Source organism: Manis javanica, chromosome 8 (assembly GCF_040802235.1).
Source record: "Manis javanica isolate MJ-LG chromosome 8, MJ_LKY, whole genome shotgun sequence".
NCBI lineage: Eukaryota > Metazoa > Chordata > Mammalia > Pholidota > Manidae > Manis > Manis javanica.
Genome location: NC_133163.1, coordinates 110,014,848 through 110,039,872, shown reverse-complemented (window position 1 = coordinate 110,039,872; position 25,025 = coordinate 110,014,848). Strand labels below are relative to the sequence as shown.

Below are 25,025 nucleotides of genomic sequence, written 5' to 3'. Positions count from 1 at the left end.
ACATGTTGAAGGTGCTGATGAACCTTCATAATACCTGCCACCTCGCTTCCACCTGGGGACCCTGGGAGGATTAATTAGGTAGTGTCTATATATAATATACTTTGTGCTCCTTGGAGAAAGCATCTACATAACAGCAAGGTATTATTTCTAAGAGGAATGGCACTTATTAGCTCCTCATAGGATCATTAAGCAAATAGATGATGCCTCCCTTTAGAGAAATTATCTCCCAGGTTTCCTAAGTCTTACAGTCTATAGAAGAGAATATACACTCTTAAAAAGGGGTGAGGGGTAGGCAGGTTGGTTGAAAGACAATGTGTAGATTTCTAACCATAACTCTAGAAGTTTGTTTTCAAGGACTTAGTTACCAAAGACAATAGGCATAACGATCACCTTCCCTCTGGTTTTATAAAGTACTCTTGTCCCTTTATAATAATTACATGGTAAAGATGGCTCTACATTTCCGTGTTTGTTCATCTTACGGCCTTTTGACCCTATGATTGTTGAATCTTTGGTTAAAACCCACTGTAGTTGAGCAGCTATTGAGAAATCACAGGGCTGCCATTGCACACATAGCTGTGGTGCTATTTTACAAATTGATAATATAAATTACGAGTGGAAAATCTTAAATCCAAACTCCAGCCCACATAAATTTCAGGGAAAATTCCAACCAGTATTCGTTTTAGATTCGCCTCATTTTCCAGATTGTGTGAAAAATCCTAATTTGGCCTTTAATATACAAGCCCAGTCTTCAAATGAAACCAGGCCTATGTGCCTGCCCTGTGTTTTAGGTAACTTGGTGCCGTGACGTACAAATTGTCTAGGCTTCTTCACCGTGCAGATAGAGAACTGCTCACTTTTTCTTTCTCTGGCACAAAAATACCATGATAAGAATGAGAACCTTGCTGCAGGAAAGTAAAACAAAACACAAAGCAAAGACAAAACAAAACATAAAACCACGAGCCCTTCAAATAAGTTTTGAGTGAATTTTAGAGGGGAAAACCCAGAGCAAATAAATGCCCGTTGTGCCTCTGCAGGCGCGCGAGGAGCGCTCCCAGCCCCCAGTAGCCGCAGGCAGCAGCTCATGCGCATCAGGTCTTAATCCATGAAACTCATTCACAGGAAAATGCAATGTAGGTCAGCGAGGAGAGCGCTGTGGTGTCAAGTGCAAGCTCATTCACCATCCAGAGCTATGTGAGTCAGGGGTGTTCGGTGTGGAAGACTTGAAGCCACCGTTGTGTAATACCGAAAGGCAGCCATGGTCCGGACCGAACCAGACACCAGCAGGGCCTGCTGGGAGCGTCTCTCACCAAGCCTTCCGTGAATTAGCGCCCATCTGATCTAGATGACGCATGCACAGTACCCGCAGCTCCAGTTCTATCTCCTCGTTATTTCTGTCACATCCTTGGCCGTCTTTTTTGAGCTTTTTATCTTTTCCATTTATTTATTGTATGAGAAGATTTATGCTTCTCTGGGGGGTGTAAGCAAAAACCAGTCAACGTCTGCGCATAGCAGGGGCAGGGGGAAAGGAGAGGACGGAAATCTTTGCCGAGAGAGGCCAGGTGGTGGTTTTTATGTTTTGCATCTCGGCCTCTTCAGCCCCACCCACTGAGACTGTGCCTCCAGCCACTTCGGGAAGCCACCCAGGCAGCATGACAGCAGGGTTTGTGGGTTGTTTGCTCCTAGAATGGGTGTGATGAGAGGAGAGAGTGGCGACACCCTTCTTCCCTCGCAACCACACGCTGACATAGCACGTCTCCAACCTGAAACCCTAAAAAAGTATCAGAATAGAGCCAACATTTAAACACTGTGGGGAAAAACATTCATTTTGTATTTTGTCCATGTAAGTCTGGAGTCACCCACCCTTTGTCACAGCTGTGTTGCCTACAGTTAGAGGTAAAATTCCTTGAAAGCAGTGAGGGCTTTTAAAGCATATTTCATTAGAATTGATCTCTTTTTCAAAGAGCTTTTAATAAATTATAAATATCAAGTTCATTTTACTATCCCCGCTATCAAAGTAAAACAATACTCATAAAAGGTTAGGAAAGATGTAAAAGCAGAAAGGAGGAAAAATGCTATAGACAATCACAGTTAAAATGTTGATGTACTTCCTGCTAGACCTTTCTACCTTTTTTCTTCCTTCTTCCTATTAACTGGTCAAATTTTTCTCAAATCTCAAGTATTCTGTTTCCAGGCTCAAATATGTGGTATTTGGAACTATATTGCATTAATCAAAACACAAGGCTGTGCAAGGATGCACCTTAAATTACCCCATAGCACTTCCTCAGAACCCTCTCCTTTCACACTGGCCAGAATGGAAGTGTGATGTGAGCTGGCATCTTCTCGGTGCCTGAAGCAACTGGAAAAAATGTTAGGGTGGCATCAACCTAATTGCCCTTAAGCAGATTAAGCCTCCTAGTTCTAGTGGTAGAACCTGCTAGTGACTATCCTCAGCCACCCCTTCTGTATCTGCTGATTAGCTGCAAATTTGCCTGCTTCAAGACAGAGGGGTGAACGCTTGTACCCCGTCTGGTGTTCTCTGTACATTCTATGTTCATTGAGCAAAGTGCAGCCAAGTGGGAATGTGGGCAACAAAGCAACTGGCTTCCAGATGTGTATTCCTTTAGCACATCTTAGTCCTGTATTTGCCTGTGGACTTAAGGCCTCAGAGAACTTGCCAAGGTGAAAACCTAATGTTGCTTCCATGGACATTGAGGCTAAAGCCCTTAACCCTGCCACTTAATGAGAATAAAATTAAATGCTGCTTTAAGCAGCTTAGATTTATCTCGTCAATATAAGTGATGGGAGGCTTCTTCTTTGTGTGCTTTAGAAAAGAGATTGTGTGTGTGTGTATGTTAATCTAAAGCATCATCTCCTTGCTTCATTATGTCACCATCCACACTGTTCCTTTATGATAGACAGGGTTCATCTATTCCCCTGCTCTAAACTTAATTACTTTGCAATTAATTCTTTGTTGAAAATAGAAAGGCTCCTAAACTCAGAACGTCTCATTGTGAGAAAGGCTGTTTATGGATAGAGGTCAAGAGGACGTATTGGAATATTCTGAAGTACTGCCACAGGTATTTTGAATGAAAATGGCAAGAGAGAAAAGGCCTTCCAAGAAAGGTGGCCACAGAAGGTGAGGACTTCCTTCCAAAAAGACTGGGTAAGAATTTTAAACATAACACCTTAGAAAAACATCATTCCAAAAATCTTAATGAACTAGCATTTTTTTAGGTCCTACTATATGGTAACTACTTGTATGTGCATCGTGTTAGTGAATACTTACAAAAATCTTCCAAGTTAGGTAATAATACTATCTAATAAATGATGTAATCTCTTAAGGTTACACAGATACCCCTAAAGGAGTTTGCCCTGTGTGGTCATGGCCAAGTGGTTAAGCACATAAGATGATTAAATCCATTGTGCCAGTTTTACAGATAAGAAAACTGAGACTTTGAGAGGATGACTTGCCCAGGGTTCCACAGCTGGGAAGTGTGGATCCTAGCCTCAGACTCAATCGTCTGCCTGTGCTCTCAGCTATCATCCTGACCTGCCTCCCTCACTAAGCCTTTGTCCTTCCACTCCACCACCCTGGGAAAACAGTCTTTCAGGGGCCTTCTGCATGTTAATCGGTTGAATCGAGACTCAGGGAAAGTTAACAAGTGTGACCTATATGAGACGTTGCCGTTGTCTTACAATATCCTGGGGCCCGTGCAGCGGTCCCTGCTCACCTCTCAGCCCTTTCCAAATGCCTCATCTGTCTTCCCGCCAGGCTACCGAGGTCAGTGGTGAGCACATTAGTAATACAGATGGAGGCGGATACCATCTTTCTCTCATACAAAAATGGGTCCAGTAGGACAAGATCAAGAAAAACCAGAGCCTACCCATCATGGCACTGTCTCCTGGGCTGCCCTAGAAGCTCTGGGCACTGCCAGAGTTTTGCAGGTAGCAAGTAATAGAAAAACATTGTTGAGAGAGAGAAGGAATAAATTCTCAATTGTACATTGGTGAGTTCTAAATACTTTGCCCACTTTACCCTGCATTTAAGAAACTGAATCTCCAGTGAGAAGTTTCACTGTGAGATCCTGTGAGTCAGCCATACCAGCTCACTTCCTCTGTGAAAATTCTCCTAACTTCTTCAGATCCGTCTCATCCTTGGTGGTTCTTGTCCAAACCCCCTCTTCAGAAACTTAACGTATGAAGCATTAGGTTGTATGTTATCGCGGTTATAGAAAGAGGAGGCACTCACACACAGCTGCACGCCTTGAAGGCATTCACTTCTCTTCTGTTTTATTTTTATTATTTTTATTGAGGTATAATTGACAGAAGACATTTGCTTTTGATTCATTCAGCTCTAACATGACAGGCACGATGACAGGAACTTTGGATTTAAATAAGATATTGTCCCTGTACTTAATCGGAAGGAGTGATGTTTTCTATCTTTGAGAGGGAAGAAAGTGAGGGATAGAGTGTGCGTGGGGTGTGTGTACAGATAGAAAAACAAACAAAAACGCACAGCCTGAGAGCGAGGAAAATGGCAGGTACAAAGAAAGGGAGTTAACTTTGGAGAGTTTTGGGAAAGTGCCCCCTCCTGGGGGTGGATGCAGACTGGCACCTGGGCTCATGGATTGGCGAGAGACATGTGTCCCTGCCCAGCCTTCAAAGTGCCTTTGAGCTGTGACAAGCTGCACAGAGACCGCAAGCCAGATGAGGGGTGCACGGTGGGGGCACAAACATCAGTGGGGGTGTGATAAGGAAGCAAAGCTGGCACTGAGTCCTGAAATTGACATGGGAATTCACCCATGAAAGAAAAAGAAAGAATGACATTCCTGGCAGAGAAAACAGAAGACCAGAAAGCTCAATGGTCTTGAAGAACGTGGAACATGGGGAGGGGGCTATAAAGCCTGAGAAACCAGGTGCCTTTCTTCATTAGGTAACTTCCTTGACGCTTTGATTACAGCCTCATACTGAGAAAATGTTCATTGCTAGAGAAAGACATCAGCAAAAGATTCCTGACTTTTTTCTCGCTCTATTTACTTGGCTCTTCTCTTCCCCAAAGTAGGGGTGACTGTATTATACTCAATTCTCACATCCTTAAGGAGTGAGTTGAAAGCACCCCTTGGATTCCTGTTCCCTGTGAGCGGAATGCAAGAGTTCTTGTAAGCGTCATTACGTTGGCTGTGCTTCCTCCAGTGTCTGCAAATCTAAATTCAGGGGTTGGGGCCATGGCCAGACAGCACCAAGGTCAACCTCCCTGCCCCACTTCTCTTACGGCGGGCTTTACCTTCTCTTAAGGAACGCATTGCTGCTGAAAATCATGCCACATCTCTGTGCTGGCAATTGTCCTAGCAAAAGGGAGTAATAAGGGAGGGTTGTTATATTTTAGACACTTTTGAAGAGAGTGGTACACTGTTGTTCAGATCCCATTTGATGGCCAGAGTGCACATTCTTCTTCCCATGCTCTTATTTTCTCATAAACTATGTGCTTCGCCTGCCCGCCTTCCCCACGCCCCGCCCGTTTCTCCAGCTCCCATATCCGGGCAGGGCTGCACTCCAGCAAGGGCTTTCCAGTCTCTTTGACCTCCTGGTCTTTCCTCCTGGACCAAAAAGCAGGTCAGGCAGTGGAATAGTATCAGGAGTGTCACATCATGTTCTGTGTGTGCACTTTTTGTGAAACCAGCGAATAGAGCTCCCTTAACTCTGGAATATAATTCTAATCTAAACAAACATGGACAAATAGCACATGGTGGCTTATTTATGGAATCAGCTCTAGTTGGAAAATTATTGGTAAGTATTAAAATGTCACCAGTAATTTTCATTGCAGGCAAATACTAAATACACCAAAGATAAAAGTGACACTTTCTATGATGCCGGAGATCTGTTATGTAAAGTGTTAAGCGTTGGTGCTACAATCCTGTGCTTCTCCCTCTAATCCGCATCTTAACAGAGAAATCAGAAAACTTACCCTGGTTTACTCAGTAAAAACACATTTAAGAAACGGATACTCTAAATCTTCATGTTGGCCTCATTTTCTAAAGAAGGGATGAGTTGACTCAGATCCAATACACACAGTTTTGGGGCTAGAATTTGGCTCCAAGCCTTTTCATATTCCCTGCTTTTTCTCTGCCATGACTGACACAGTGACGTGCCTCCCTTGGGAGGAAAACAATGGAAGACCTAAGATAGTCGGTGTATTGTTTGAACGCAAATCTCAAGAAGTGGAGTGGAGTGATTTATTGAAAAGCTAAGCTAAAGAAAGAAAAAGAGGAAACTATATCTAGATAAATTCCATTTGAATTTTTTAATTAAATATGAATAATAAAATCATAAAAATAATTTTTAAAAATACAGGTGAATATGTTTTTTGGAATAGACAGAGGCTTTACAGGCATACAAGGAAAGGCAGAAACCATGAAAAATGACTAGCTTTGATCCTACCCCTTAAATAAAATTTTAAAAATTTTAATTTGCACATGTGAAAAAAAAATCCTAAACAAAAATTTAGAAAGAAAAAAAAGCAACATATGATTAACATTACATAGTTATTATAAATTTCTAAGTAAAAGACTAGTAACCATACGAAAGTGAACAGAGATTATGAGCAGGCAATTAACAAAAGAGGAAATGCAAAAGTCAGTTAACTCAGGCAAAACAATCTTGTAAGTAAAGAAATAAAAATGAAAAGATGTTGTTTTAGTCAACAAACTATCAAGATTTGTTTTTGGTGTAATGTCAGTGTTGGTGAAGGTGTACACTACTCCAAAAATTATAAAATGATACACTTTCTACTGACCACTTCATATATATTAAATTAGTCTTAAAAGTTACTTTCAAGAATATACTTTTCTTAAAAAGCCACAAATATCAACAAAGATATATGTATCCAGGATGTTTATGGTAGAATTATTTTTAATAACAAAAAATGGAAATGACATAAAGGACTATGATCAATAAGCAGTAGAGTTAATAGGAATCATAATTCCTTTAAAAATCTATCTATAGATGTTCTACAGTAAATATGTATCACTATCCTTCTTTTAATGATGATGTAGCCTTCCTAGAAAGATCCTGGAATGCTTTCACAATGGCATATCAAATAGGGGGCAGGTGGTAGGAGTGGCTGGCAGCAGGGCGGGAAGGAATATTTTATGGCTGACTTTGCTTAGGATTGTCAGTCCATGTAATAATGAAAAGCAACCCAGCTTTTGGTGGGCACTTAATTGTTTTTAAATTATTGCCCGCATGCCGCGCAACTGTTCCCATGACATTCTCCCCTCCTTCATACATGAGTGTGGCTGCCAATGCTCTGGAAAGACAGAGGAAGGGGCGACACCTCAATTGCAGCATCTAGTATGTAAAAGTCACTTAAAATCGGTACTTCATGCCAATTTCCACCATAAAATACATAATCACTTCATGATTGCAAACACTGAAGTGTTTTTCCAGCTTACCTGGGTGACCCTACGCCAGGAGCAGAGTGGCATCGTTTTCACTTCGTAGGCTGTTACCTTCTGCACGTGTGCAGAATCCCCCAGGAGCCTCAGATGTCCTATCATAGGGCACTTCCCAAGGAAGAGTGGTTGGCCGACTGAGAGGTGTAACTCTGTGCTAGTATCCCAGAGGAACTGTGAATGAGATACCATATAATATGAATGGATATCCCCCTAAGGCACCCTATAAATTTATTTATAAAGCACTGGATTTTGCAATAACAAAAATAACTTATGAAATCTGAGGAAAGTCTAAAAATGAGAAATTTATAACTCTTTAGGGTCACCCTAGACCTGACTCTACGAAGTAACAGGCCAGATTTCATTAACACAAGAGCAGGCCTTATTTTATCCAGAGCAAGCAGAAATACTGCAGTGTGTGAGGGCTTCCAGTGTTGGTGAGCAGAAAGTAGACCGAGTCAACCAACTTTTCCGGCAGGAAATAGCAACCGTGGATAGCTCCATAGGTCGAGGGAGTACGAATAGCTATTTAGAGGATATCTTGTTCACTTTTAACATCCCCTTTGTTCAAGATCCCTGGGCAGGTCAGATTTGGGTTTGGGACTCTACCTGGAAGCTGGCAGTGGGGGGTGCTTCGCTGGGGCACCTGTGTGGGAAGTAAGGCATCTAACTTAGGCTTGTGGTTTTTGAAGAAAAAAAAAAAAACAGTATGTTGGAGTCTATGTAGCTCTTTATTATTACTTTATTAGTTATTTATCCCAACTGGCTTGGCATTTATATATAATCCCATCTGGAATTAAGGAGTTGTTACATTATCTTTTAAGGAACTCATAAGGAGAGGTAAACTTTGTAATACAGAAATTACTCAAAATCCTACAAAAAGCAATCCACACCAGTTGGCATTATTTTTAATTCATTAGAGCTGAAAAATCTCTCCCCCTAATTTATTGCGCTAGCCAGTCAAGAGTGAGGGCAGAACATGAAACCTCCTTCAGAAGTCAGACTTCACGTTCTGTCTTTTTTTTTCTTTTTGCTCCCAGGAAATCTCAGGAAACAGGTTCCCCATTTCAGTTGCCCACCCTAAATACAGGTACTGTTTATCGAGGTACCAGTTTAATGAGAGGACCATCTCACACTCAGTAAGCTGATTTGAAAAATGATTAGAAGAATCTCCACTGTGTCTTTCGAGAATACGAATGCCTCCAAGGCTATATGAAAACCAGGTCTTTTACCTTTGCTCTGGCATCACCTCAGCATTGTCTTCTATAGCAGAAATAATGCATTTAGTCATTTGGAACAACAGTATCATGCATTAATGATTGCAGGTGCTGTTCCTAGAATTTTGGCTCCGCAAGTGTTACATGGTGAGTGGGCCAAAGGCGGCAGGCGAGGGTTGTGGAAAGTGAGGATTTTATGTAGCCAGGATACACTGCAGTGTAAGCAGAAATATCCACATCATTAAAATAGATGAGGAATACATGCTATATAGACTGTCACAGACATATATGGCCACGTGGTGCGCTGAGAGAGAGGCAGGGCAAAGTGGAAGGGACGTTAGAGTGACAGGAAATCAGAGAAATGTGAGCGTCCTGTTCCTTAGCTTCTGGAATTAAGGAGTTGTTACGTAATCCAAGCCAGCAGCTTGAGGGGATTTGGCTAATAGTTAACTTAATTTCTCTGGAATGTTCTTTTTTCCTGTAAGTCAGCCTGAGTGGAAAGAAAGTAGAACTCTCGTCAATGAATCAAACGGCAGGAGGGGCCGGCTGGGAGGACTGATTCCCCCTGGACCCTGTACATATGACTCCACTCCTTGGCTGTACTTGGAGTGCAGGTTAAATGAATTGTTCCCATTAGCGAGCTGATAGGGCAGCTCCTTTAGATGAAGGAGACTCTTACTTTGAATGTCACCATGAGCAAAAGGTAGCCCTCAGAGAAAAGTTGACAGTGCCACTCGTGGCAGTATTTTACTGTCATTGTTAAAACTATATAAAACGATGACTTATAGTAAGGCTCAGAGTTTCAGCATAATATATAATAGTAATAAGACTTCTGTCGGCTTAGAGGCAACGTCGGCATTGTCCGCAGTGCAGAGGTTTATCTGAGATGTGGTGGTCTTAGCAGCAGCGCTTGGTGCCAGACTTACTGTCTGAGGCTGATTCACTCTGACGTTGGTGCTTCTGACTAGCATTCACTCTGATTAGTCACTTCTGCCTTCATTTGCTGGAACTAAAATCCTGAGAGTTACTTGCTCCATCTGTGTATCTTTTGTAGCAGTAGTTAAAGCACCTTGCCATAAGTGACACCAAATATGACTATAGGGGGAAAAACATTAGAAATGGGGAGGATGTTGAGCTGGCCGAAAGGTTCCTCATGTCCAAGTTCAAAGCTGCCTGACCTTTATCACACTGGCATCAGGAAGCTGGCTCGTTTTATTTGTTCTGTCACCTTGGAAGCTGAGGCACAGGTTTCATTTGTGCACATAGAGAGTAACCGAATCAGTTTTCTGCATCATATAGTAGTTGTAGGAGTTTTTTGGAATGTTTACATCATGCATAATGATCTTTTAAAATGCAAGTTTAGAAATCAGTGTGTTTGTAGGGGAAAACACCTAAGCAGAAAGAGGTCCCTGTCACGTCCATCCTTGATGGACATAGACACCTGAAAAAAAAGTCATCAGGGCTGACATGACGAGGGATGAAAGGGGAATGCACTAAGGGATGGGCTAAGTTAACACATGTGACATTTTTCCAGTGCCCTCTTTCCCTAAGAATACTTTTTGCTCTTGAAGCTCAGGGGTGTGAAGAGCAGTGTTTGGGGTTCCTTAGGGAGAGGAGATGTGACTTCTAGTGACATGGATGGGGCCAATGCAAGGTGGATGGCCAGAATGGGATTTGGGTCACCAGGTGAGGCTTCAGCTGATGCTCATGAGGCAGGCTGTTCCCCCCAGAACGGTGAGTGCAGGGACCGTTGCTCTCTCGTTGGCTGTTGTACCCCATCAGCTAGTATGTGCCTGACATCCTGGGGCAGGGAGACAATGTACAATCATACAGCCCACCAGGGGCAGTACAGGTGGTAAGTCTTAGTTTTCATACTTGAGCAAACACCCCTTTAAGCTGAAAGAGCAATGTCCCTACTCCATTCATTAATGAGATGTTCAAACAGTTTCAACCTTTCCTTTGGCTCTGGGACCAAATTAGTGATGGCTCCGAAACCCGGGTAACTAAAACTATCTCACCACCGGGTTGGTATCCTGCAGCCAACAAAACATGGCCTGCTGAGAACAAAGGGAACCTAGCAAAAAGGTGGTCCAAGAGGGCAGACCCATCGAAACTACAGAAAAAGAAGGTGAGGGTAGGGAGGGGAAGGTGGGATTCAAAGTCAGGTCTTCTGATTTATTTCTACTGCATGTGTCCTTCACACAGCCGTCACAAATTCCAGTATTTCCCCATCAACCAGTAAGGTTATGTTCCTAATATCTATCATAGTAAACAAAACCACAATTGGAAAGATAAAGCTCTTTGAGAATGAGAATTTAAGGACGAGGAAGTCTTAAATACTTCTTTTCATAAGTAAAATAAAAGGGATGACTAAATAAATATATACATATTCTGAAGCTCTCTGCTCTCCAACGCATTCAGACCTACTCTAGCGAGTAACACATTCTCTAGCTGTTGAAATAGGACTGCTGCAGATTCACACACACAGAATCATTCACACACTTCATGTGACGGAGGCTCCTCTTTTTAAAGTTTTCCAGCCAGTATCAGCTTTTTATTGTGAAAATTTCGAACACACATACGCAGAGAAGCAACAGTGCAGTGAACTCCCGTATACCCAACACCCAAATTGAACACTTATAAGGATTTTACTACACTTGCTTCATTGATCCCTGTTTTCTTTGCTGAAGCATTTTAAAGCAAATCTCTAGACACCATCGTATCCCTTCATCCCTACATATTTCATATTTGAGTATATGACTAAATGCCTGGTACACTCACAGTCTCCCTTGTTTTCTTTTCAAGGCCATTCGGAAAGGTGGCTTTTAAACAATGGAACTGTATTCTCTCGCAGTTCTGGATGCTGAAAGTCCAAAATCAAGGTGTCAGCGAAGCTATGTTCCCTCTGAAGGTTCTAGGGAAGAATTTCTAGAAGACTGTCTCCTAGCTCCTGGTAGTTGCTGGCAATCCTGGACCTTCCCTAGCTTATTTTGTTTGTTTTCTGGACCTACTCTGTAGCATACACTCATTTTCCCTGTCTGTACTGCTCCCATGGACATGATCTGGTCCTTGTGGTCCAGAAGAGGATGAATCAAGAAATGGTGCTGCAGTTATTCTATTTAAGAAGAATGACCCCAAAGTCACATAGCAAATAATAATAATAATTCAAGGATTTTAAATCTGGAGTATACAAATATAAAACAGAGCTATTTTTTAATAATTAAAAAAATTAAAATTTCCTATTGGTCCCAGCATAGTTGAATGGTGATAACATCCTGCCTTTTATTTTTAAATCACTTTGAATAGAAGGCTAAACTCAGGTTAACCTCTAAGCTATTACATCTAAGAACTCTGAGTATGGAAATAATTGTTTCCAAAACAGCTTTCTCAATCTCAGAGATGGGAGAGTTAAACTATTCTGAATTGACGTCCGTAAATCATGCAATCTCTTCTTGCTGTAGCATATGGTTAAGTGGAGATTTCCTTTGTTGGTTCTTTATTATCCCAGAGCCAATATGAGATTAGCTTTACAAGTTGGGTTATAACCTGTGCAGCTTCTGTGTCAGGGATCCGTTAACAAGATCGTAAAGACCTTTCTAACAGATGAGGCCTGCATGCCCTTTGTTCAGCTCTGGTAATGACCGAATTGGTTTTATCAGAAGTGTTTTAAAGCACCAATTTAACTTTTCTGTTGATGGCCTGACCCCTGCTTTGGGTCCTGGGCTTGGTGTATGTTCTCTGCCTTCTCACTGTTTGTACAAAGGCTTCTGGCTTCTCTTCTGTGCCAGCCTTTCCTTCTGTGTCCCCAGCCATCGCTTTTAGCACTTGCCTCACCATCCACATCCCCTTGTATTCATCGTACATTTCCAGAGGACTAGGCTTTGGGTCACAATTACTAAAGTAGATTCATGGCTCTGGGGATCCACCTTCACTTATTCATTTGACACATTTTCTGGAGCTTATACTATGCACCAGACACCATTCTAGGCACTGAAGAGTCCAGTGATAATCCAGGACCAGGAAGTTCCTGCTTTTAAGAGTTGACATGGTTGGAAAGACATACAGCAATTTAACAGAACATCAGAAGGAGAGAGATGCTGTTAAGGAAAGTAAAGCAAAGTGCAGAATGGAACAGGGAACACGATCCGGATAGGCTGGTCAGGGAGCCTTCTGGGAGGAAGTGACCTTTGAGCAAAGATCTGAAGGGATGTGAAGGAGACCTGGGGAGATCTGGAAGGAAATTGAACTAGACGGAAGGAATAACAAGCAGAAAGGACTCAAGGCCAGAGCAAGTTTAGAGCATTAGAAAAAAATTCAAGAGGGCCAGTATAGATGAGGTAGGCAAGGCAGAGAGAGGAGAAGACATGAGGTGGAGAAGCAGGCCAGCTGGGTTTTGGAGGATCTTATGAGCCATGGAAGGAGGCTGAGCGGGGGACTGACATGATCGGACTGACAGTTTTAAAAGTCATACTTGCCTAAATGACACTTCTAAAGGATGCTGGGGAAACCTCCATGGGTCTAGTTGAGTTTTCCTGTATGATAACAGGGAGACCTGAACACATCTAGGCCTTCGAACCTAAGAGCCAAGTACCCTCTCTGCTCTGCCTCTAATTGGCTGGTCGACTTCAAACCAGTCATTTAATTCCTCTCAGTCCCAGTTTTCTGTCTTTTTCCAGGGAGGGGTAGAATTTCTTAAGCCTTGTCCAAATCTAACATTTGGTGATTCTAAGCTGTAAATTAGACTTATTTACTCGTCCTATGTATTTGTTAGGAAAAAGGCTAAAAACTTTGGTAGCAAAGAGACCCAAGAATGCAGTGGCTTATATGAGGTGGAGGGTTCACTCCTCTCTCTTCGGTGTTTGAGCCAGTGGAGGCTGCCAGGGAAGCCCTGCTCAAGAGCCCCAGGGTCTTGTCTCCCAAGGTGTCCTTGCCTCCATGGGTAGAGCTGAGTCACGGCCTCACACAAGTTCCAGTCCACAGGAGGAGAGAGAGGATATCCCGGGCAATCTGTTCCCTTTTAAGAAAAAGAAGCATTCACTTTCTGCTCATATGTCTCGGTAAGAACCTGGTCTTGTGGCCATATTTAGCCACAAGGGCCTCTGGGAAATGTAGTCTCAGCCTGGGCCACGGTGTGCCCACCTAAACTGTGCCTGCCATGGAAGAGTGGAGAATGAATTTGGAGGAGCAGCAAAAAAAAACTCCCATACCCTGTTTTTGAAAGATCCCAGAAGATTGTCAAGATACTTTAAACACATAAATTTCCTTTGTATTAATTTCCTAGGGCTACTGTAACAAATTACCACAAAGTGGGTAGCTTAAACAGCAGAAATGTATTCTCTCACAGTTCTGGATGCTTAAAGTACAGAATCAAGGTGTCGGCAAGACTGTTTCCTCTGAAGGCTCTAGAGAAGAGTTTCTAGCAGCCTCTCCCATAGCTCCTGGTAGGTGCTGACAGTCCTTGGCATTCCTTGGCTTGTTGCTGCATCATTCCAATCTCTGCCTCCACTCTTCATGTGTCACTTCTGCGTCTCTGTATGCAAATCTCCATTTCCTTTCTCTTATGAAGATAGCAGTCACTGGATTTAATAACCTAATCCAGTATAACCTTATCTTCAGTATAACTGTACAGACCAGATCACCAAATAAAGTCATATTCACAAGTGCCAGCAGTTAGGACTTGAATGTATCTTTTTAGGGGATGCAACTCAAGCCATCATAACCTTCTAAAACTAAATAAATAAACAAAAGTATTGCTCACACACATACACAATATAGAAGAGAAGAGCTGCGCTAGTTGAAATCAAGCCAATCATGACAAAGTCTATCAATCTCAAAAAGAATGCATAGTTTGTTCTGAAGCACCGTGCCACCTTAATGCCACAATGCAAGGACACGAAGACCATTTTCCCTCCCTTTCCTATGGAAACATTCCAGTGGATAGCTCTAAGATACATTGCTTAGGTAATGGAATTCAAAGACCATTGACAGCTTACAGCTTTGCATTGCCTAGACCATTTGATGATCACAAAAATCCTATGAAAAGGGATTCTTTCCTCCATCCTACAGAGATTGGAACTGAGGCTTGGGCTAAGTAACTTGCCTATAGTGAAATGACTTCAGTGATGGTCTTTTTATGATGGTGGAGAAGCCAGGTTTGCTGTCTCCAAAGGTCCTGCTTTTTACATTCTATGGCAATGGGTCCCAGAGACTTCTCCAGGCATCCTGACAAAAGGGCTTAGTTTTGCCTTGAGGGATTTGTGATCAATCTCTGAGGCCGCACCTGCTCTGCAGATGTTTCCACAAACCCACAGTGGGCCTGAGTGCCGGAATGTGCTGACAGCACAGTCAGATACTCTATCAGCATGAACAAAACTTCTATTTGGTAGCTAAAGGATGGTGTTTTCCCAAGGCTGGAGAGTCTTAAATCAGAGTCTAGGTTTCTCACTGGATTCTAGAACATTATGTAAAACACATTGAACTAAACAAGGCTTATTTGTCAGAACTTCGTCAGCATAATGATTAGAGGTCTGATCACCAATGGGGTCCTCCTGAAAGTTGCCATTTCTGCCACAACACGTATACTTCAGACTTCAGACACAGTTCTCTGAAAAGTATGATGCAACTAGTAGTTGCCGTAGGAAACCGGTTTTCCTAATAGTCACAGAGAGATGGTGTTTGCAATAATAGAACCAATATTAAGTCGATATTTTCCATTCATTATTTCATTTTATCTTACAGTAATGCTGTGGAGGCAGGTATTTTAATATGAAGTTTTCTTTCTCATTAGTTAAATTTTATTTATACAGTTTTATTATAAAAGTTTAGAAAACATATACAAAGAAAAGAAAAATCATCCATAATTCGTCTACTCCAATTTAATCACTTTCATTAATTCAGCACATATTTTTTAGTGTTTTTTCTGTCCAACACACTTGTTTGATTTTTTTTCTTCTTTTGACAGAAATAGTATCATACCATGTTTTGGGGCTTTGAATTTTTTGTTTCTCTTAAGATAGGTAGAACACGTAAGAGTGCATATCAATGATACCTTATTAATAAATAAAGATATATACAAGAAAAAAAGAAACCTTACACATTAAAAAAAAGATAGGTAAAACATTTTCATGCAATTAAGTTTTCATTAATTTAATGATGGTAGAGTATTCCATTAAATAGACATAGCAAAGTCTATGTAGCTCATCCTATACTGTTGGCATTTCGGTGGCCCCTCCCTAATGTTTTGCTGATAGAAACAATGCTACAATGAAATTTCTGCGTATATTCATAGTTAACTTCCTAAAGCCTCTATGTTTAGTAGCCGAATTGCCAGATGAAAGAAGAAAACATTTTTTCCTTCTTTCAAGATGAAGAAACTGAGTCTCAGAGACATTAAAGGTCTTGGCCAGATTCACACAGTTGGCAAGTGACAGAGCTAAGAGTGAAATTCAGGTTTCCTGGCTCTAAACCTCCCATGGGGAAATAGTTTATCTATCTAATCTAATAATTATCATATTATTAATGATCCATTATCAATAAATTCTGTGAATGCAAAGGAAACACCTCAGTGACTACATTCTTTTCTTGAATTGTCACCCAGCAATTCAGACAAACTGCCTAAAATCCTGTCATCAGAGGGGAGTAGAGAGGCTACAAATACATATTTAATCGGGGTTTTCCTCTTTCTTCTTCAACATGATGATAATGTTAACAATTCTAGAAATCCCTTACTGAATCTTGGTACCCTGTATGTTCAGGAATACTTGAGGCCACTTACTTCTCCACCTCTAAATATTTATTTGATATCCCACTAGATCCTGGAGCTTTTAGTGTTCTTCCTAGTTATGACAGTGTAACTCATTTCCTCCAAATCTAGAGCCAAATTCCCATTGTCTACACTTAAGCAGATGCCCTCTCCTTGTTAGGTGACTCAGGACATGAGTGAACCTGTGGAACTGTTTCCTTCTTTGCCATGACCAATACACCCCTGGTCAGTGCATGCTTCTGCCGTGAGAAGCAGACTTTGGTTTTGGGGTGGCAGCAGACAGTGAGATTTCTTCAGTCATTACTTGCCTTGACTAGCCATGCTGGCCAGGACCCATGCTCCGTGAAGTATGACTTAGAGTTGTCTACACAAGGGCATAATACGTGAAAAGTATCCTTAGTGCCTGACTTGCAATGGGACCACAACTCCATAATCTCCAGGTCATCCTCATCCAACCAGTTTTGATAGCTTGGAGTTCAGAGACTGCAGCTGTAGCCACATGTTTGACAGCATCCAGGCAAGGCAGTTCAAGTAAGGACCTGCCCATATTGGTGGCAAAGATCAATGATTTCAACAGATTTCAGAGGTACGTAAGGAAAGCATTTCCTGGGAAAGCATGGTAAGAGCTATTGATTTTTACCTGAGTTGAATTATTCACTTGTGAGATAAAGCTACTCAATTCCAGAAGGCTAAGCTGGAACTGTTGATAGTTGTCAGTTCACATCTCTGCTTAGAGCTCCATGATCAAATTTAAGTCGACCAAATAATATCTAATGGGTAGCTCTATTTTCAACATAGAGACTACATATAAGGAAATGAATTTGAAAGAATAAGAGTTCTTATTATTCTTACTATCCATTAGTACTAATCATGAATTTGGCACCAGCAAACCATAAAAGGAGAGACTTTTCAAAATGTACTGAATAGTAATCTCCAAGAGATAAGATGGATGTTTCCTAAATAAGTTTAGTCTCAAATTTTCTTTCTAGGATAGACTGATGTCTTTTTATGTTGCCTTTGCTGGGTGACTGAGAATGAGGTTTTGTCCTTGAAACTGTTTTGTCAAAGATAAAGACAGGACTTGAAAGAGGGTATACCTCTGGTCTTCCTGTCCAAAATTAAAAGATATTTCTGGGCACAAATGTCAGGAAATATGACCTAGAGATGGAGGGCAATCACACACAAAAACTTTTTTAATTCAAAAAACAGAACAAATTCCTCTTATCAATGCCTATAACCATTTTTCAAATTGAAATGGATTTTTTTTCTCAGAAAAAGCACCTTGATTGGTAAAAGAGTTGAAACATTATTACTGAAACAGCTCAACCTAGGCTCAAATCTAACATAACGGAAACCTCACATTTAAGTATTATTTATCTTCATAATTAGTATTTTTAAATGATTTTTGAAGGCTTTTTATGCAATTACTAAATGTTTGATTGTCGTAACATTGCTGAAGCCTTGATGCCTTCGGCATGTTGTCCTTGGTCCCCGCAACCCTGACACATAATTTATTTCTCTTTTGAGTGAACTCTAAGCATTAGTGTCCATTAAGAATTTTTGAAACAAAGTCCAGAGATTACTTGGAGCACTTTCAGTAATATGTACTGATTATCATTAATAGCTCCTTTGTCCTAGACAAGGACATTGTTTTGTCAGACCATTTTGTTTGCTGAGGCCCTACTCGGGCAGTGAGTGTTCCCGTTCGCCTCCGGCGGATTCTCTCCTTGACTCGGTGTGGAATGGAGCAAGCTCACGGGACAGCTCAGAACTGGGCGGGGAACACAGGGCCCCCCAAAGTGATACTTTCTCTTCATGAAACTATTGTCAGCCATTCAGAAAAAGCCTAAGCACTGGGCCTTGTTTCTGAGCGAGTGTCCCTGTGCTGCATATAAATCGCTGTTTTAACTACTGGCTCCTTCTAAGGAGGGAAGCCAGTGAGAAGCACAGGGGAGCTAGCGGACCCAGGAGATTGCCGCCTTCACACCGCGTTTGCTGGTAATAGGGCAGGGAGGGTGGTAAATGTTCCAGATTTTCTTTTGAAAGTTCTGCCTGAGCTCCCAAACACTCATTTACCAGATTATCCACCTGTTTAACAGCACTGGATCCACCCAAGGGATACCGCTCAGCTTATGCAATGCAAAGTGTCTGCAATTAGAAACATCTTTAGGAGAGAGGCTCTATGGTTCAATAAAGTAATGCAAATTACCCTATTGAAGTCTTACCAAAAACCTAGCACTAAGAATTTTATCCCCATTTTATGGGTAAGAAAATGAAGGCTCAGAGGGGTTAAGCCATTTGCCCAAGACCTCACAGTCTGAATAATGGGCATCTTATTTAACTCAGGCATCTCAAGAATAAATCTTGAGAGAAGGCCTTCAGATTTGGAGCCCTTCCTTCACAGAAATGAAAGTAAAAGTCAGAGTGTGGGACTAGTGTAGAATCGACCAATTAAAGATGGTGTCAGTTATCATTTAGCACATCATCTCTTCCTCCCTGCCACACAAACTCACTTGAAATATAGACGCATTGACAGAAGAAAGAAAACAAGAGAGCAAGAGAAAGAGAGAAGAAGGAAGGACAGACGGAAGGACAGAAGGAAGGAAGGAAGGAGGGGAGGGACGGAGGGAGGACTAACTTTATTTTGGGTATTTTTTATTGTGTGTGTGTGTGTGTGTGTTTCTTTTTGTTTTTTATTTTAACACGGAATTTATTCGTGTTGAAAATATCTCTATCTCAACAACTGTTATTTCCTCATGAAAGAAGACAAAAAAAGTGCACAGGCTGAAGAGTGGCCATGGGGCATCTCTGTAGCTAGGGACTCGTCCAGAAGGCAGGACCTCTGGAAATGCTAGTTTAGTAACTGGCATTTGGCGGGAAGAGGAAAGATGCCATTTCTTAAAAAAAAAAAAGTTAAAAGAAACTTGGTCCCAAGACAATTGCCTAGAAACCAAGAGACAATAAGAAATCCATCAAGGAAGTTAATTGGTCCAAGATTTGGCACTGAGTGGAAATACCAGATTGCATTCCCGAAGTGTGATACCTATAACTCTGGAACTGCTGATAACCATGACAGTGATAAATCTGTGGTATTTTCGTGACATTTTCTTTGCTTTACTTTGAAGCATGGTCGGCTAAATAGAGTCAAGCAATCTTGCTGTATTAGAAGCCCTACTTTGGGTAGAGTATTTGTGGAGATTTCTCCTCTTAGTTTTAAGGGTATAAATTGGCAATTTAGAACTGCTGTCATATTGTTAAGATAGAAATTATTCTAAAGCATCACTTGGAAATGTTTCTCTCGCTCGCTGTCTGAACTGGGTGAAATATAAGGAGTCTCACAATTTTATCAAAAGGTACCATTTTTCTCTAGCCCAGATAATTTTAAAATACCACCCAAAAGAAGTATATCTTTTACTTATATAACCTTTTGTGAGTACTGCCTTCTTTCTTCTTTGGTTTGTAAAGGCAAAAAGAAAAGAGTTTCAGGGGGTTACCTTTGATTGTGAGCTACATTAGGATTTTATACAGTGAGAAATAGATCTGGCAGCCTGTTGCTTAGAAAGAGGAGGTTTGGTTTGATAGCTAGAAAGCAGGGCAAGGAGCTGGTGGTTGATGAACTAGAAGGGAAATTTAAAAACCGTTCAGTTCAACTATCTCAGTCTACAGATGAGTGAACTAAGGCCCAGAGAAGAGAAGTGCCTTGCCCGAATCATGAGGCCAGTTCACTTTTGGCTCAGGGTAGGTGAGTGCTTGCGTTTAGGAAGTTGGTTCTACTGCATCACTCCGCCCAAGCTCCCCAACGTCCTAATATCCGTGGGGAGCATCGACGTCTGCCTGGTGACTGCCTGTGAGTCTCAGGGGGAGGATCTTGGTGTTCTTCCCAGTCATTTGGAAACAAACGAAAACCTTCACAACAGCTGGGCTTTGGTGGTGGCGATCCAAGTCCTTTGCCTGTGCCAGTCTGCAGCCCACGTAGTCCACTTGCCAGTGAGCAAGTGGCCTCCCTGGATGCTAGAGAGTGAAGCGTCTGTTGGTGTGCCATTTCCAGAATAGAGAACACTCGCTTGTAGGAAGCTGGTTCTGTGTCTCATGCTCTCCCCCATCAAATATGAAATTCCAAGTGAGAATACTTGGTCTGAAAACCAGAGTCCTGGGCCATGAGTCCATGTGAAACATCTGACTTCCTGAGTACCTATGGCATAGCTTACAAAATAAGTAATTAACATTTATATCACACTTCCCAGTTTGTGAAGTTCTTTACACAACCTAATTTTTTTTTAATTGTCTCAACAGCCTTTTGGGTATTATTATGATTATGTATAATTATAAAGACAAGGAAATTCAGGCCCAGAGAAGTTAAGCAACTCACCCAAGGTCGCTCAGCCAAGAGGCAGGAGAGCAGATGAGCTAAGAATACAAGTTCAGGTCAGCTTGACTCTAAATCCAGTTGTTTTAAGAACCGCTTTTAAAAAGTTTATTCTTGTCTTGCTGCCCTTGTCTAGCCTGGATTAATACTTAGTCCATAGGCACACACCTGATCATCTGATCATCTACATTTGCCTTCTTACAGCACTAAACTATGTTTTCTACCTTTATCTTGCATCTACCTACCACTTCAGCATTTTATTAAAAATAAAAATAATAATAATAATAGGAGAAATGTGGGATCAACATATAAATCAAGTACAAAAATCAAATGAATATTCATATTTGACCTGATGGTTTATAGGTCATATTGCATGATCAAAACCGAAAGTTTCTGTGATGACTGCCCTTGTACTGTTCACCATGTAAGAATTTATTCACTCTGTAAGAATTCGTTCACCATGTAAGAACTTGTTCGTTATGCTTCAGAAGATTGGAGACTGACGAGAATTAGGCTTGAGATGGATTAATGATTGTACATTGAGCATTGACCCCCCTATACTGAATTTTATTGTTGTTAACAACCATTTGATCAATAAATATGAGAGATGCCCTCTCAAAAAAAAAAAAAAAAAGTTTATTCTTTTCTACTCCTGGGTAGAATTAGAGCTATTTGCCACCAAAACACTCATCATAATTTTTAGATGAATAGACTTTTTAGAAAACCCGGTTCTCCAAAAATTCTTGATGCAGAGCTGCTGCTGCTGCTGTGGCTGGTTGTATTAGGTTTGGGTACGTCATTTTTTTCCTCTTTTGCTTAAGAACCAAAATGGGCACTATATGGCTGCTGCGATCTCGGTAAGGATGAGCTCTACAGAGAGAAAGATAGAAATCTGCAGCTTCCGGGAAAATGAGAAAAGAAAAGGGAAGACCCACCACACCCCCGTGGAAGGGTGAAGAAACGGCTGTTGGTCCCAAACCAGGGCACATCGGCCTCTCATTTGAGCTCCTCTTTCACCCAAGCCCCAGCTGGGCTTCCTGGTTTAGATGAGGCTCAGGAACAAGGCCCTGTAGGTTTAAAGTATTTACGGAGCTGACTGCTGAGTGGTAGGCTTCAGGGAGTAAATCTTTTTTTTTAAATAATATTAACTCTTTTGAAAGGCACCATCTCTACCAGCTTCAAAATACATGGCATGGACGCACTTCCAGCCCGATATTAACTTTCCACAGAAGACTTCTTATTGTGCTAATTAAACTTCCTGAGCCTCAGTTGACCTATCAATGAAGTGAGGAGGATGGGTTTCTGCTTTTTTGACACTTCTGTGGAGCCAGTTTACTATGAAGTAGAAAAGCTTCCACAGAGAAAGGAAGGGCACAAATTCCAGGCTGACGTGATCACAACTGTTTTTCAGAAGAGGAGGAGAAAGGGAATTTCAATAAATTTCTTTTTGTTCCACTAAATTTGTCTTTTGTGTGTTTACATTGTTCTCATTTGTTTGCTTTTTCTAGGGAAGTAAAATTTTGTTTTCATGCGGAAAAAAAAAGTAAAGCTACTAATTAAAAAAAAAAAAGAAAGTTTAATATTATGCACATTCCTGTCTTCATAATTAAGAGTCGTAGTATATTTTTTAAGTATTGTTTTTGTGAGAGGGGTATGTTTTTTAAGCCTCTCCCCATAACAGTGTGCTTATTCATGTATTGGTATGTTCTTTGTTGTGTATAATAGGTCTAATTTACATTTTGTTTGTGTAGGTTAGGGTTGCTAGATAAAATACAGGGTGCCCTGTTAAGTTTGGATTTCCGATAAACAATAAATCAGTATCTGAATTCAAATTTAACTGGGCATCCCGTATTTTATCTGCTCAGCCCGGCAGCTCTTGTATAGGTAATATCCCCAATTATTTATATTGGTCACTAACTGGCAGTTCCACAAAACTGAGGGGCCAGTTTGTGCTGCCTCTGAAGTCACAGCTTTGTCCTGGGGACAGATGTGAGAAGGTTTAGTTCTGTGCTACACTGATCACAAAGATCAGACAACTTTCCTGGAAAGATTTTCAAAAAAATCTATTATCAATGTAATCACCACAAAAATATTTGATGAGAATACTGCATCACACTGTATAATAAATTTAAGTAGAAAAATCTAAGTAGTGGTATTTTCATGAGGCCTTCGGATGTCAGGCGAGAATAGTGCCACACTCAGCGAATATAGATAGGTCTGTTCGGGGCTGCATTAAATCCAATTGTGTGGAGGTTCTGAATAATCAGGAGTGACAGCATAAGCACTTTCTCTTCAAAGTGATTTTACAGAAAGCATCATTTCCTAAGGAAAGTACACATAGAGCTCTCATAATGCTGAAAGAGCACTAATGTATCAATTTATTGGTGCTGGTGCTCTGAGCTGGAGTTGCAAGCTGTATTCAGATTTTAAACTTTGCTCACTGCCACGGTGGGGCAAAGTTCCTTTCCCATGAAAATGCTTGTTTCAAAAGATTCTAGAACACTTTTGCAGTCGCCATGTGAGAGAGCCTTCAAGGCGCTTTGTAGAAGGTTCTGACTTCACTTGGTGAAGCCAACTCAGACATGATGAAAAACAATAGTTTAGTTTTCCTCAATAAAAAGGAAAAAAAAAAAAGAAATCTGCTTTAAACTCTGTAATTTCAGCTTCCCTAAATAAGTCCTTTGGAAAGTTGTGGCGGTAGCAAGTGTGTGATTTTGGTCTTGGCGCACAACTTTGGAACCAACTTTTTTTATGTCTACTGTGAATTTTCATAACAGATTTCCTCCCTGTACGATGTGTTCCATAGCTAAGTAATGGGTCTAATGTGGGTGCCAAATTTTTCAATAACTTTTGCTTCCCAGAGGAGGGTTAAATAGCTCTTTTAATAACTTGAAAGAAAAAAATTTCAAGGTTTACCACAGTTCCTAGTCACAGGCTAAATGTTTTCAAGAGTTTTAGTGCTTTGAGCCTATGTAGACTCAATATCCCCCAAGAAAAATGAAGCACAGAGCTCAAAATGGAGTACTTCAGAAACAGAGACGGTACTGTTTGCATTGAAGCATGCATTCATGTTATCTTTATACGGTCTCATGTGCCAAATCGTGCTTAGTTCTATTTGTCACCTGCTCTCTGGAAGTCATCTTGGAACCATCAAGAGTGCTGACTCATGAATCCCTCACGTTTTCATACAGTTTGTGTTCATTTGGGTGCCATTCATGGAGAGGTAGCAGTCATTCCCCTTCTGACCCTGATGAAGTATTTTTCCCTCACCATTAAAAGTGATGCTTCATGTGGGCAGGAAGAGTCATTTACATTTAAAAGGAAGCACAGAATCAATGGCCGTAACAAATTAATTGCTCTGTTGCTCAGCCCACTCTTGTCTGTGTAGGTTAGCATTGCTCTCTTGTGCCTTAAATCTTCCCCACTCTGCCTATAAACATGATCGTCTCCTCTATTTAAAATAAAAAATAAGAGTCTCCTCTCGTCCTGCTTAATTACTGTGTGTGCTGATGCTTTTTACCATGGAACGTCTTAAACCAGTAGGCAGTGCTCCCTGTCCCCGTCACTCATGGCTGCGTTCCCCCTGGGTAGGACCAGTGACGCTGTCTTATCTTGCCTCCCCATCACCATCTGAGCCAAATGGGCTCCCAAGCACATTGCGAAATGATGTACATTCCAAGAAGCACACGTGGTACTCTCTTAACTTTGTCATTATTTCTTCTCTTCTAGGTATCTCAGTGACGAAGAAGACACATACATGTAAGTAATGCATTTTTTTTTTTGTCCAAAGTTTTCTGAAGAGTTGGAATCTGCATATGTCTGGCTGCTGTGACCCTTCAAGTATAAACTAATGTTTCAGCTGTGACCCGTGGTTGACAGAGGCCATCCTTTTCTACCTGTAGTGGTTGGAAATGGTACATCTCTACCTGTTCGTACTGAGTGTGTGTTAATGCGAGTCTAGACATTCTGATGCATTCTAGTGATTCAAGCCATTCATCTTTAAAAAGTCATCAAATCTAGCCAGGAGGATCGATTAATTACTTACTGACCACCCTACTCTGGATCCTTCTTAGGAGAGTTGGTATGTTTCTAGGAAACATTACCTTGATTTCGTTTAAACTCTGGTCTCCTTCTCCTCACCACTAGCTCATGATTTAGCCGTTTTGTATTTGTGTCTGTGGAGCAGAGAAACTGACTGGGAATATAGGTGCTGTCGCTCGACCATGAGT

The 25,025-nt window shown here is 41.2% G+C and overlaps 1 protein-coding gene across 1 annotated transcript in view; it reads left to right on the top strand.

Moving 5' to 3' along the window:
- Nucleotides 1-25,025, top strand: part of RORA (RAR related orphan receptor A) — a 674,793-nt gene that overhangs the window by 486,167 nt on the left and 163,601 nt on the right. The window contains exon 2 of the mRNA XM_037004228.2: nt 24,526-24,555. Coding sequence (XP_036860123.1) covers nt 24,526-24,555 — 30 coding nt within the window. The remainder of the gene's footprint in view (nt 1-24,525; nt 24,556-25,025) is intronic.